At 39.4% G+C, this 13954-nt stretch overlaps 1 protein-coding gene across 2 annotated transcripts; it reads left to right on the top strand.

Annotated features, from left to right (window-relative positions):
* Positions 1 to 201: 201 nt before the first annotated feature.
* TNFSF18 (tumor necrosis factor (ligand) superfamily, member 18) lies at positions 202 to 13645 on the top strand. Of its 2 annotated transcripts, none has more exons than XM_014540658.1 (4): positions 202 to 323; positions 2966 to 3139; positions 9507 to 9537; positions 11729 to 13645. In XM_014540658.1, exons 2-4 carry the CDS (start codon positions 2984 to 2986, stop codon positions 12073 to 12075), a joined length of 534 nt encoding a protein of 177 aa, XP_014396144.1. In that variant the 5' UTR covers positions 202 to 323; positions 2966 to 2983; the 3' UTR covers positions 12076 to 13645. The 2 variants fall into 2 exon arrangements, with proteins under 2 accessions (XP_014396144.1, XP_005867728.1); XM_005867666.2 differs by lacking the exon at positions 202 to 323 and adding an exon at positions 2028 to 2044.
* Positions 13646 to 13954: the final 309 nt, after the last annotated feature.

Below are 13954 nucleotides of genomic sequence, written 5' to 3'. Positions count from 1 at the left end.
CAAGATTTCCCACTCCCTCAAGAAATAACTCCATCCTTTCTCCTCTCAAACAACCCATTTCCAACTTTTCTTCTTAACTATTTTAGCTTATCTAAATCTTTCTGTTCTTTGAGGCTCTGCCCTCTAGTAAATGTTCAACATGGATTTGCTATTTGGACTTAATTGAAAAAAAAAATCTCATTCCAAGTATATGAACCAGGGACAGGCCATATGTTTGGGTTTGGTGTTCTTCTACACCTGTCACAACCTGAGATGGCACATCTGAGATGTCAATTCTGCTAGCTTATACTAAGGAGATACCAGGGGTGACTCATTAATCCTGAGTAAGTCTTCTCTTCTGTCACTTCTCCTAACCTGAAGTTTCTTCATTTCTGAACTCCATTTCATAAAAAGAAGCCCTGGAATGTATCCTGGAAATAAGCCTGTCATCTTTCTTAAGGTTAAAATAATCAGGATATGCCAGGGCCTTACCTTGGTAAAGGGCAGAAGGAGGAGCTGGATTTTTATTTGGGACAGTTCCTCATTTGAATAAATGTTTACTGAACTAAGTGGAGGGAGTTCCATCTAAAATTTGGAAAGAAGCCAGAAAAGGAAGCAGATCAGAGTAGAAGGGAGGAAAGAGTGCAGTTTTTCCGTTTTTAGAGTTTTGCATCTGCATTTTAGACATGATATAAATACAGAAGTTGCATGTACAACATCAACTTCACCCTCTCAGAGTCAGGTTACTTATTACTCATTTTGCATCACTGCATCTAGTACAGAGCCACAAAAACATGGTTGTATTGAATCACTATTTCTGTGTCACTCTGTGGGTCTTTTCTTCAGAGATAGTTTGGTGACCAAGGTAAAACAGGGCCCAGTTAAAATTTGGCAGCTCAATGAGAAATATTGCTGTACTAGTTAGTACACAGTGTGGTTCTAAGGGAAGGTGGTTGGGTTATAAACAGTATTATTTCCACTGCCCATCATCAGTGATGCAACACACTACTTGCTTGCTTATTCTTAGCTTCCTCCTTCATAAATGAGGATGTTAAATCTCGAGGCTTTGTTCTAATTTACAAAATCTTTGTTATATTAACAAAATTGTCTTCAAAATGCTTTCATCTTACCTCCTTTTATTTATTTGTTAAAAATACGTTTTTATTGATTTCAGAGGGGAAGGGAGAGGGAGAAAGAGATAGAAACATCAATGATGAGAGAGAATCATCAATCAACCTGGGCATGTGCCTGACTGGGAATTGAACTGTGACCTCTTGGTTCATGTGTTGATGCTCAACCTCTGAGCCACACTGTCGGGGCTTACCTCCTTTTATTTAAATGAACTTTAGCTAAATTACACCCTGGGGTGAATATAAAAAGAAATAATTATTTTCTGGGCTTTTATAATTGACTAGAGGCCTGGTATACAAAATTCATGCACGGAGGGTGGAGGAGGTGGGGGAGGGGGTCCCTCAGCTTGGCCTGCACCCTCTCCAATCCAGGACCCCTCGACATCCTTCTCGCAATCTGGGATCGCTGGCTCCTAACCACTCGCCTGCCTGCCTGATTGCCCCTAACCACTCTACCTGCCTGCCTGATAGCCCCTAACTGCCTCTGCTTGCCGGCCTGGTCACCCCCTAACTGGTCCCCTGCCAGCTTGGTTGCCCTCTAACTGCCCCCCGCCCGCCTCACCCCCCCCCAACTGCCCACTGCCCCCCTGCCGGCCTGGTTGCCCCCTAACTGCCTCCCTGCTGGCCTGGTTGCCCCCTAACTGCCCACCTGCCGGCCTGGTCACCCCCTAACTGTCTGGAAGGAAGTTGGACGTCTAGAAGATGTCCGGTCGCCTTGGGCTAATTAGTATATTACCCTTTTATTAGTATAGATTCAGTCTTTGCAACATTTCTAAGAGGGTGGAGAAGAGATAAATACTCCCAGAACACCTCTTCTGAGCCAAGACTTTGACATTTACTTCATTCTCCAAAAAGCCTTGTGGAGTGGAAATGTTCTCCATATTATAATGAAGGAAACTGAGCAGTCAAGTACTACACCAAAGGCCACTGTGTGGGTAAGGGCATGGGTACGGGGAGGGCAGCTCAAGGCTCCCTCTTAGGTCTGAGTTAAAGTCCATGTTCTTTCTATCACATGGTGCTAGAATTCTGTGAAAAAGGTAGGCATCCCAATTAACAGATGGTATGACTGAGGTACAGAGAGTGATGGGACTGTCTCAATTTTGTAGTATATCAGTATTTTAGGCACCAGGAATAAAATTGAAGTTGTTTTTTGTTTGTTTGTTTTTGGAATAGAGTGCAAGATCAGACTGGGGGACAGGGTGTGAAATAGTATCCTTTTGTATGATAACTTTATTTCTGTTTGATGCCCACAATGAATTATCAGGGTTTCCAAATAGTGAGGTTTTAGAGAATTAAGCTTGTTGTGGCTATATGTATTTCATATCAAATTCCAGTATCACCCTTGGTGCTTGCTAGAGACGACCTCAGAAGGAACATATTTTATATACTAGAAATTAATGAAACTCTATTTTACCAAACCATGCATCCTAGGCTTCCTGGCTTCTCACCCCCTTGCCTCACAATATTATAATATCTGAGGTATGAAAGGACCTTATCTTGGACTTTATTTCTTCTTACAAGAAATAAATTTCTTATTTGGAAATAATTTTTAATTCTGCACAGCACTGTACTTCCTCTTGCTTTGGGAAAGAATATTTTCCTTCCAAACTTCCCTCGTGCTTTTTTTTTTTTTCATCCTCTTTATTTGTGTTGGCTTTTATGAAGCCTTCCGTTCCGCTGAGTGAACACATTTGGCTTGGTACCAAATGAGAGTCAGCACTTAGCCTAGAAGTATCGTTTTTCCAACAAGACAGAATAAGGGAAACCCCGCCTTTTACACCCACTACTAATTAGCATAGGACAAAATCAAGTTGTTGCATCACTGGCCCATCATTTGTGAATTTCTCCTTCCACAGCTCTCATTTCTGCAGAGAATGAGTTTGAGACACATGGAGAATATGCCTCTACACCATGCAAGCCCTCCAGGAGCACCGAGGCCATGCTGGAAGCCATGGGTCTTCTCAGCACTGGTTATTGTGCTACTAGTCTGTTCCTTCAGCACAGTAGCCTTCACTCTTTTCCCACTCAAGGTAAGTAGATAACAGTACCTGAGATTGCTATTGGTTATAATCCTTTTGTCTTTTGTAAGTCTGGTATTGTCATTGCCACTCAGTATTGTTAGAGCTAGTTGAAAGGGACATGGAAGTGGAGATAATCTAATTTGTCATGGCTTATGGCTTTAGAGGCTTATCTAAGTGTAATGAAATTAAAGGTATTAGAAAATGCTAAATGTTGGTGGCAGAACTGAGTTAGATGGAGAAAATTGCTTAATTAAATTAGCCATTTGACAGATGCCTGTGGAGTACTTTTTCCCTTTTTGGAACTTTGCTAAATAAATCCTCTTGGTGGAATGAAAAGGTGTAAAATATAATACTTGCTCTCAAGGAATGAGATGCAAGCTCTAGTCTAATGGAGGGAAGGGACATAAAAAGATGGTGGAAGATGGGATAAGGTAAGTGACAGGTGGTTAGTGTATCTTTGAGGAGGGAAATGGCATTGACTAGGAGTAAGAAGGTCTGGATTCTGGTTCTAGGTCTCCCAATAACTAGCTATATGAATTCTCATTCTCAGTTTCTTTGTCTGAAAAATGGTGGTAGGAGAATGGATTTATTTATTATAAAGTCCCTTCTAGCTATAAGATACAGTGATTTATAATTCATCTAAGGGTGGTATAGAATATAAATGCTTTAGAAGTTCAAGTGGGGGGGGCAATGGCTTTGGGCTAGGGTGATCAAGGAAGGTTTCATGGAGGAAGGGTGAAACACATTCCTAATTGGGAAGCCCCTGATTCTTATCAGGAATTTCCCATTGAGCTCCAGTCCAAGTTGTGGGTCTAGTGAAGAGAATGGAGATCCTTTAGGTTTTTATTAGAAGTTTTTCTGTTGGCTGCATAGCACTGAGCAAAAAGAAATTAAAAAATGCTTTATGTCATTTAGGATTTAGCCCATTTTTAGGTATGTTTGAAGATTCTGAGCCTTGGGGAGAATAAGGTGATACATACCCATTTAAGAAAGGACTATGATGTGAAATCAGGAACTGCTGAAACATTTTTCTTAGGGAATTGGCCAGCAAAGATTTCAAAGATACAATTCTCCAACTTAAGATATTTGAAAGCAATGGAGAAAAAATGTAGGAGCAAGCAGTACACTGTAGTTGATGTTGGGGCAAGTGTAGCTTTCCCCCAATAGCCCATTAGTCAGTATTGCACAGGGATAGACAAGTATACAGAGGCATTTCTAACCACATCTCCACTCTCTCAGGGAAGGTATCAAGCAATAGTCTGAATTTTCTAGAGCAGTGAAGCTTTGAGCAGAAAGAAGAGAACTGTTAGGAGTTCTGAGTGTTTAGATTTCTGAAGAAGGGGAAGGATGAGAATATAGCAATAGCTTAAATCTGGAAGTGCCTTTTCCTCCCCCAAACCACCAAAAATCAAGTCTCATGAGCTAGATGACTTTGTCACCCATCCCTGCATATGAATGGGGATCCAGTGCATAGAAGAGGGGGAAAATACCTTTTTTAAAGGCACACAGTGGCTCTTGCAAAGGGACAGAGGAATTTCAGGGGCATGGAGGATTCGATACCTCTTACCAGAATGGAACTTTACCAGTCTCATATGCTTGAGCTCTGATTCTGGATTCTCTCTCCCAGACAACGCATAGCTTTTCAATGAAAAGTTCTGCCCCTAAAGAAATAGCCCAGAGTTTGTTCCAAATTTGGAGATGTTTCATACTGTTCTGAAAGGATGCCATCATGGTGTATTTCCTATGGCAACAGCCAAGGGCCTGGTTGACAGTACCAGGTTGTGTGCTCCACTTTCCATTGACTGCACTGCCCTTTCCTTATTGACCACAAACAAGTATACTTGGAAAAGAGGCCTGAGTAGCTGGCGGAAGGTGAGTCATTATGACGGGGCTGCTTCCACCTTCTCACAAGACCCATGAACCTTGGAGTTTAGATTATTTTAATCTGCACTCTTGTTTTTATATACAACATTCCACTTCCCAGCTTCCCCAGGCACTAATTCACCAAGCTTTAGACAGGGAGATTGGCTCCTTCTAGACCAGCGGTTCTCAACCTGTGGGTCGCGACCCCTTTGGGGGTCGAATGACCCTTTCACAGGGGTGGCCTAAGACCATCGGAAAACACATATACAATTACATATTGTTTTTGTGATTAATTACTATGCTTTAATTATGTTCAATTTGTAACAATGAAATTGGGGGTCACCACAACATGAGGAATTGTATTAAAGGGTTGCGGCATTAGGAAGGTTGAGAACCACTGTTCTAGACCAACAGAAATTTCTTTGGGAGAACATTATTTTCATTTCCCCCCTTCTTCTTTCAAAAGACAGTCAACTGAAAAGGATTGGCTATGAGCCCAAGCAATTTCAACAACTCCTCAGTGAAAATAGCCTCACAGAAATTGTCCCTAAGAAACCAAATGTTCAGGCGGGTCCCCTGCTTTAATGAAAAGAAGGATACTTCCAAAGGGGAAGTTGTGCTTCTACTTAAAAGCAGAGTACATTCTGTTTCCAAAGGATGATCTGATGAGGGTTGGTTTGGAGAAAGAATTATTGAGCTTTGGCCATTTGAACCCAACTATGTGAATCTTGGCTTAAATCAAATGGGGTTACAAGAGCAACTGACCCTCTTCAGCAAAAATGAACTAAATTCAACCAAGCTGAAAGCCCCATATGCTTCTTTAGAAGTGGATAGTTGCTTCTTCCAGATATGACCAGAATTATAAATAGATACTGCCCCACAGAGACCTGTGAGTCAGACAGGCTCTGTTTGGATCTCAGCCTGGTTGGCCTCTTATCAGCTGCATAACCTTGGGCTAGTTACTTAATCTCTTTTATACATTTCCACACCTGCAAATGAGCATGCTGCCAATTCTCATTTTATAGAGTCTTGGTAAGGATTAATGAGACAGAACAGTGCCTGACCCATAAGTAGCCTTTCAGCACATTGTAGTGGTTAATATTTGCACCATTACTATTAATGACAGTACAGTGAATATAAATTTCAAAGGACTTTAACAATGTCGGTATTCCTTGCTTATCTATTTCACTTCCTCCATCAAAGACTACCTCTGCCAAATACTAGTAGATGATTTTTGTGGCTGGACAGATTTTCACTGGTGGTAGTAATTAGAGAATGTCACAACGGTGGTTTCTGTAACTTATATACTAGACATTACAGCAGCCCAAGAGATAGTCTTTAGGATGTCTGTCTCTGGCCATTAGTCTATGACGTTAAGCTTCTCAACACTCTTTAGACATGAAAGTACAGAGCACAGATACTATCTACGGCTCTTACATCAGCATCCATTTATATTTAGATTGTTACGCAATTGCTCCATGAATGCAGTCGTCTTTCTAGAAAGATTATAAACTTCTTAAGAAGCAAGTGCCATAAATTACTTTTGTTTCTCCTGCTTATAATGCTGTATAATGTTGGGAATATAGTTGCTTAAAGTTTTATTCAGTTCTTTATTATAATCAGCATCATTATCAATATAGCTAATATTGAATGAGCAGGATTTAGACACAGAATATCTGGGCAAAGCCCTTCACAAGAATAGCCTCATTTAAATCATGACCAATTTCAATGAGCTAGATGCTATTATATTTCTCATTTTATAAATGAGGAAATAAAAGTTAAGGGACTCCCTATCACATGCCTATCATGAGTTAAACTAAATGGAATTTCAACATCTCTTCTAAGAAATCCCAAGATGCAGAAGAGATAATTGCAAAAGCGAAAACAAACACAGGAATCTAGTGATTTATTATAAAATAGTGGCTTTCAAACGTTTTGATTGCACCCCTCTACTGAAATAAAAATGTTTTTTACTTTGATTTCAATCCCAAAATGTATGCTATTATACATTATATCCAAGTACTAACACTATGTATATTAAAAAGATACACAAAATAGAAATTATAAAGGTGAACCAAATAATATGTTTAATGTAGTTTATTCATAGTGCAAAACCATCTTGCTTTTACCAAAGTATTATATTTTATAGAATATGCTAATATATAACAAATACTTCTAAAATAACTGAACTAATATTTTAGTAGAGTAATTTTTTCAATATGTTACTTTTATTTTCTTATATTAGTTTAACATTTTATGATACAATAATTTGAAGGTTCTAATCTAAGTTAATGTACTTTGATTCATGGTTTTGCCTGCCATAACTAAAAAAAATGACCTCACAAAGAAAAGTAGATCAAAATGGAAAAAATGCGTTCTTTAGTGTGCTTATCATGCTAAATTTCTTTTTAATTCTCACCTGAGGATATGTTTTTATTGATTTTTAGAGAGAGAGGAAGGGGGAGAGAGGTAGAGTGAGGGAGAGACAAAAACATTGATGTGGAAGAGAAACATAGATTTGTTGCCTTCCATATGTGCCCCAACTGGGGATCGAACCTGAAACCTAGGTGTCCTGATTGGGAATTGAACCTGCAACCTTTTGGCCAGGGCAGAGCTAACACTGACTTTTTAATCCCATTCAGTGTTACAAAGTTTTTGTGTTCTTAAAAATTTAAATAAAGTTGGTCCTTATTCCATTCATGCTTTTCCTTCCTTCCTTCCACAACTTAAATTCCATGGTTTACAATTATAAACCTAACCTTGCATTAACCCACTCACTTTTTTCTCTCTCTTTCTTAATTATATTCTTCAGGTTTTTGCAACACTGAAGTCCCACTTGAAGTTAGTGGCCATAAAGTTAAATTAAGACCTTTCAACAAAGTCTTTTTCCTCAGTTGTATTCAACTGTGAAAGACACAGAGCAGCTGGATTTAATTAATGTTGACAATTTTCCAGGATGGGAAATTTGTCAGAATATAATTTTCTGTTCTCCCTTACACCAAAATCCCTCCAATTTATTTTTTTCTCATTTACTTTTCAACTCATTCAAATGAAGCTTCTGTCCTCATCACATCGAGGAGCCTACTTTCATCAAGGACCCCAGTGACTGCCACGCCCATCTGTCAATTCTTTGTCCTCTTCTTTCTTGACCCACCAACAGCATTTGACATAGCTGATCACTCCTCTTTCCTGAAACACTTTCTTCTCTTGGTTTCCAAATATCACACTACCTCTGTTTCCTTTCTGACTTACTGGCCTTTCCTTCTTAACCTCCTTTGCTGGTTCTTCCTCATTCCCTGATCTAAACATTGCAGTGTGCCAGGGCTCCTCCCTATCTACACTCACTGACTTGATGATTTCATAGTCTCCAGTCTTAAAGCATCACATGGTAGCTGAAGACTCCAAACTTATACCATCAGAACTCCTTAAATTCCATCTTCACAGATCCAATTGCCTACCTGATTCTCCTACCTAGGTATTTAATAAGCCTCACACACTTGACATGTCCCAAAGCAAACTCGTGGTTCTTTCTGTTCCCATAATTTACTCTTCTTAAGTCTTGCTCATTTGAATGATTCCAATGACTCAAGCCCCAAATCTTGGAGTCTTCTTGGACTCCTCTCATTTTCTCATCCCATATCCATGTCAGGACCTCTGTTGGCTCTATTTCCAATCACTTATCACCATGTCCTCTGCTAGAACCTTGGTTGGAGGCATTGTGATTTCTTGCCCAGATGACTACAAGGATCTCTTAGCTTGTCTCACTGCTTTTTCCCTTCCCTCCCTTCATTTATTCCTAGCAGACAAAGAAATCTTATAAAAGAAAAATGTGCAACATCTTTAAGTTCAAAAAGTCTTTTAAGTACTTTGCCATATGGAAACCAATATACTTCACATAGTACAATTTTTTTATTATGCTTTATCTCACTACAAGTATTTAAAGCGTGTAAACTGTGGTATGTTGCAACAGTTTGAAACTGAGGTCTTCTCAGGGTATTTCAGTTATTATATATGACACGTGATTGTCTGGATATTAAACAAGGGTGGCTTTATTGACCTGAGTTATAAATATTTCTATAACTTCTAACTATTTCAAATAAAAATAAACATAAATAGAAATTCTATTACTTTATTCTCACATGCCAAGGGATCACCTTGTGTAAACACCGGGGTGTGGAAAGTACTGTTTATGGAAAATTTCTATAGCCTGAGAGAAAGAGAGTTCAAGATCAAATAGTTGTCCTGTGGGTAGAGGTTAGGTGGATGGAATGAGACCTTAATATTTGCCTAGAAGGTTCAAAAGGGTAACTAGGTAATAAAAGGTAAAGGACAAGGCCAGCCATCTGTAAAGGGAAGCTGAGAGAGATGAGACAGGGTGGAAGGAGGAATTTTTTTTTTTAACTTGGTTAGCAAAAGAAGTTTCCTTCAGGAATATGAAGCTCTAAATAAACCAATTAAGAAAGTTGTGACATTGTCATTATCCTGACCAATTTTTCTTTTTCTTCCCCTACAGGCAGTCAGTGAGCCCTGTGTAGCTAAGTTTGGTAAGTAACCTGTTTTGTATGCCTTCTTTTTACTTTTCTTAGTATTTGATGCAAGAAGGCACATTCCAATGCTGTTGAGGAAGCCTTTATCCTATTTTATTCATTTTTCAGCTACTATTTATAACTGCTCATCATGTGCCAATCAGTTGTCTAGGAACTGAGGATTCTGAGGTCACACAGATAGACCAGCATGAAGCTAATATCAAGGTCATATCTCTGGGCAGGAACGCATATCACTCTTACAGGCCTGGGAATCTGAGATACAGGAACCTACTTTTAATACAAGGTTTTAATAAACACACTATTCACATCTCTACAATTTTTCTCTCTGACAAACCTAAAGTCCTCCTCACATTTCACATATTGCTGGTGTTCAGCAGAGTGTGTGTGTGTGTGTAGGGGGGGGGTGCTATTTTTGTTTCTAAATGTATAGAAGAGGAATGAGTGTTGGGGGGGAAGGAGTGGCCACTTCCTCTGCTCCTTTCTCTTTTCCTCTTAGTTCCTGAGTCACTTTCCCTTATAGTGACCTGGTATTTGCTTAGGAAACACACTAAAATATACAGTTAAATTGAACCTTAGAGTATGTCTTAAAAGACATAAAAAAATAAAAATAAATGCATTTTGGGTTGTTTATATGTTTTAGGCCAAACCTGCACTTTCAGCTGAGAGAGAACATTTCTAGAGATAACTACAACCCCTGCTTCCTGTACAGCGCAAACTGCCAGGCTCCCCAGGCTCCTGGGAATTAGGAAATCCCTTTTCACTGGTCTCTGTCTTTGTGATTAGTTTTGCTTTTCTAGTGAATGGAGTAAAACTCATGATATGTTTGAAATTCCCTTTTGATGTGGTAAAAGTTGAGGACTTCAAGTGGTGGTCTGTGAGTGGCCCCTGTCACAGAATTAAATAAAAGAACCAGTGACACTTCTTCCTGGTGACTTGCTTGCCCATTGACTAGGTGTTCTACATGTCAAGCAAGAGGAAATTTACTGGGCTTTGGGATTGCCCATACAGGGAGACTTTGCTTCTTGCTCTAATGATCTTTCCTTTATGATCCTTCAGAATCTATCCTCAAAGGTGTATATCATTCATATACATATAAATAAGAATTTAAGTCAATATGTTATTTCTTCCAGGGTATTTTCTTTTTTTAAAAAAAATATATTTTATTGATTTTTACAGAGAGGAAGGGAGAGGGATAGAGAGTTAGAAACATCGATGAGAGAGAAACATCGACCAGCTGCCTCCTGCACACCCCCCTACTGGGGATGTGCCCGCAACCAAGGTACATGCCCCTGACTGGAATCGAACCCGGGACCCTTGAGTTCGCAGACTGACGCTCTATCCACTGAGCCAAACCGGTTAGGGCCCAGGGTATTTTCTTATCAAAGTTCTTTCTACTTATGAGATAAAGGCTTTGCCCCCATAGCAAAAATTATGGAGAATTAATGAACAGGCCAGATAAGTATTTTGGGTGGTAAAAGCATTTCCTGAGCCTCTGAAATCACACTTCTGTATGCAAACAATTAACAATAGTAAAATATGTAAATTCCATATATACCTATGAAAATAAATCACTAAGTCTTGACCCTTTCCCCACCCCCTGTGATAACATTAAGCTAGGGATACTTATATTTAAACAGTCAAATTATTTCCATTTCTAATCTGACAAATTTACCCAGTAGCTATTTTTGGAGGGTTTGGCTAGTGATATCTCAAAGGGTTCTTGAATGATATATACCCATAAACTACAGATTCATGAGGAAGGTCTCATTGATAAAGTGACACATAGTAAATAGTACTTACATAGAAAAGCATGAACACACTTCCTGGACTGCCGTCCCTGGTTATCAGTCCTGGTGCATAATTCCTCTCTCCCTCTCTCCTTTTTTTCTTTCTTTCACCTACTGATCAACGAGAGATATAATGCCACCTAAAACTTAACCCCCTTTCTCTGTTCCAAATCCATTTCCTTAGAATTCCCCAAGTACGTGAAGCATTTAGGATTTGCAATTTTTCTAAAACAAGGAACAGCTAGATACTTAATATACTCAAATTGTGGCTGGAGATGATCAGTATAGACCAGGTAAAGAAACAAACTATAAGGGGGAAAGAACTATATAACCAGGAAGATGATGGAATCATTAAATGATGATGCTTTCCATTTTCCCCCTCCCTTGTAAATTTCTTACAGGACCATTGCCTTCAAGATGGAAAATGGCATCTCCTAAGCCTCCTTGCGTGAGTCAGATAGCTGACTGGGAGCTGAAGATACTTCGGGATGGCTTGTATTCCATTTATGGCGAAGTGGCTCCCAATAAAACCTACAAGGAACCAGCTCCTTTTGAAGTGCGGCTGCGTAAAAACAAAGGCATCATACAAGTTCTAACAAACAGCGCTACAATCCAGAATGTAGGAGGGACTTATGAGTTGCATGCTGGAGATATAATAGACTTGATCTTCAATGCTGAACATCAGGTTCTAAAGAATAATACGTACTGGGGGGTCATACTGCTAGCCAATCCCCAATTCATCTCCTAGAGTCTTGATTTGGTCTCCCCTTCCTTTTCAGCACATGCAGAGATCTGGTGGGTGGGTTGGAGGAGGCAGATTTTCAATGCCTACAGTTTGGGTACACAAATCAACACAACAAACAGAACTCCTCTGCAGATGAATTTTCATCTCTCATGGTCATCGGAAAGAGACTCAGAGGAAGGACCAAAGATATTTGGTTACCCCTGGCATTGGGTTGGCAAAGACAGTACTAATCCATAGTAAAATGAATATGGATGGTTAAAGAGCAGAGGCTTCTCAAAGAGTCTGTCTAACCTTTGAATTCCTGGGTGGAAAAATGAAGTCTTATTCTCTCTCATAGGAGTCTTACTTGGTATGCTAAAAGGATCCAGCACTGTAGCCTGGCCTTGTTCTCATATTCTTGGGCTGTTTCACTTTATTCTTCCCATACTCCCAACTTCTGAGACCCTCCTAATAAAAAGCAGCCAGACTGGCAGGGTGGCCTCAGATATGCCAACAACACCCCTCTTTAAATGCAATGATATTAGAGGATAGAGAACACTCTAGAAAGATACTGGGATAGGGACACAGGTGGCATGGAATGGAATGCACTTTATTTGGAAATTTCCCTTGATTTCATTCATCATACTCAGGATACAGGCTACTTTACAAAGCCAGTAGGTTGAAGAGGTCATTCTGAACCTTCACATAGGGTTTCATGAGAAGTCGTTGGTATGTGTGTCTGAACATTGTCAATGGTAAAGATAGAGTAAGCTTTAGTAATCACAATATCTCACCCAGAAATTGGTACTCCCAGTGCTGGATAATGTCCTGGAATGATTTCATGTATTTAGTTGGCTATCCATGGTTTATAAAGTGCTTTCGCATATCACATGGCAACTCTATAAAGTTAATGGGGCAGGTATTTGGGGCACAATGAGAATACGAAGGCAGATAGAGCATAAGTAACTTGTCTCAACACACAGAACTAGTGATTAATGGGGCCAATAGGCTTCCCACTGCATCACCGCCTTAGCTTTAGAGTTGGTATTTCTGCCATCATGTTACAGATGATAAAGTTTAGCAGGTTCAATTTTCAGGAAGTGTACTCCCGTTCAGCCCAAAGTGGGTGGAGGAAAGCTGTAACAGGTCTTTCCTTTCTTGACAATATTCTTTTCCTTTCCCTACTTGGAGCAGGGGGCACAGGGGTGTTGCTCAGGGCTTACTCCAACCAAATCCCCTTCCTCACTTTGAAGAGCCTGTCTTAGTCAAATGTGTACAAACTCAATTCAATGCCAGCCTGCTAAAGTTTGGAACTCTGTTCAATTAATATGCTACTTGTGGGTTCTTTCTGATAGCTATATAATATGATTATATGTTAACAAAATTTAAAATATTTATGGATATTTATATAAAGCTGCATTATGTTAATTAATAGTGTCACATATAAAGCTAACTTAAGTATATTTGTATTGTGTATAACAAAAATTGCTCTGGGAACAGGTTGAACCTGAGGCCAAGTTGTTTCTTAGTAATTTTCTAAACACCATGCCTTGCCCATCTTGCATTTGTGTATCTTCTCAGGAAATTAAAGTTATATCACATTTATTTATGGAAACTTGGTGGAGTTGATCGTTATTAATTTATAAGCAACAGTCTGCTGGAATGGGTTGGCACTCATTTGTGAGAGCTGATGGTTAAATTTTTGGAAGTTTTTCAATTTTGTTATTAAATATTGCCAAATTGACCATGGTGGGGTTAGTTATACCATGGGAATTGGCAAACACTACCAATCAGATTTGTGTGTGTGTGTGTGTGTGTGTGTGTGTGTGTGTGTGTGTGGTTTGTTTGTTTTTGAGAGCCCATTTACCAGCACACCACTGTTTGTAAAACTCTCCTTCTTAAT

This window comes from Myotis brandtii, unplaced genomic scaffold (assembly GCF_000412655.1).
Source record: "Myotis brandtii unplaced genomic scaffold, ASM41265v1 scaffold250, whole genome shotgun sequence".
NCBI classification, from domain to species: domain Eukaryota; kingdom Metazoa; phylum Chordata; class Mammalia; order Chiroptera; family Vespertilionidae; genus Myotis; species Myotis brandtii.
This window is presented reverse-complemented; position numbering and strand designations above follow the sequence as displayed.

What these genes read in the sequence shown, in the direction of transcription:
- TNFSF18 (XM_014540658.1), top strand. Translation starts at nt 2,984, where the DNA reads ATGAGTTTGAGACACATGGAGAATATGCCTCTACACCATGCAAGCCCT. An exon ending in TCACTCTTTTCCCACTCAAG is followed by an intron (nt 3,140 to 9,506) that starts GTAAGTAGATAA and finishes CTTCCCCTACAG; the next exon opens with GCAGTCAGTGAGCCCTGTGT. An exon ending in GCCCTGTGTAGCTAAGTTTG is followed by an intron (nt 9,538 to 11,728) that starts GTAAGTAACCTG and finishes AATTTCTTACAG; the next exon opens with GACCATTGCCTTCAAGATGG.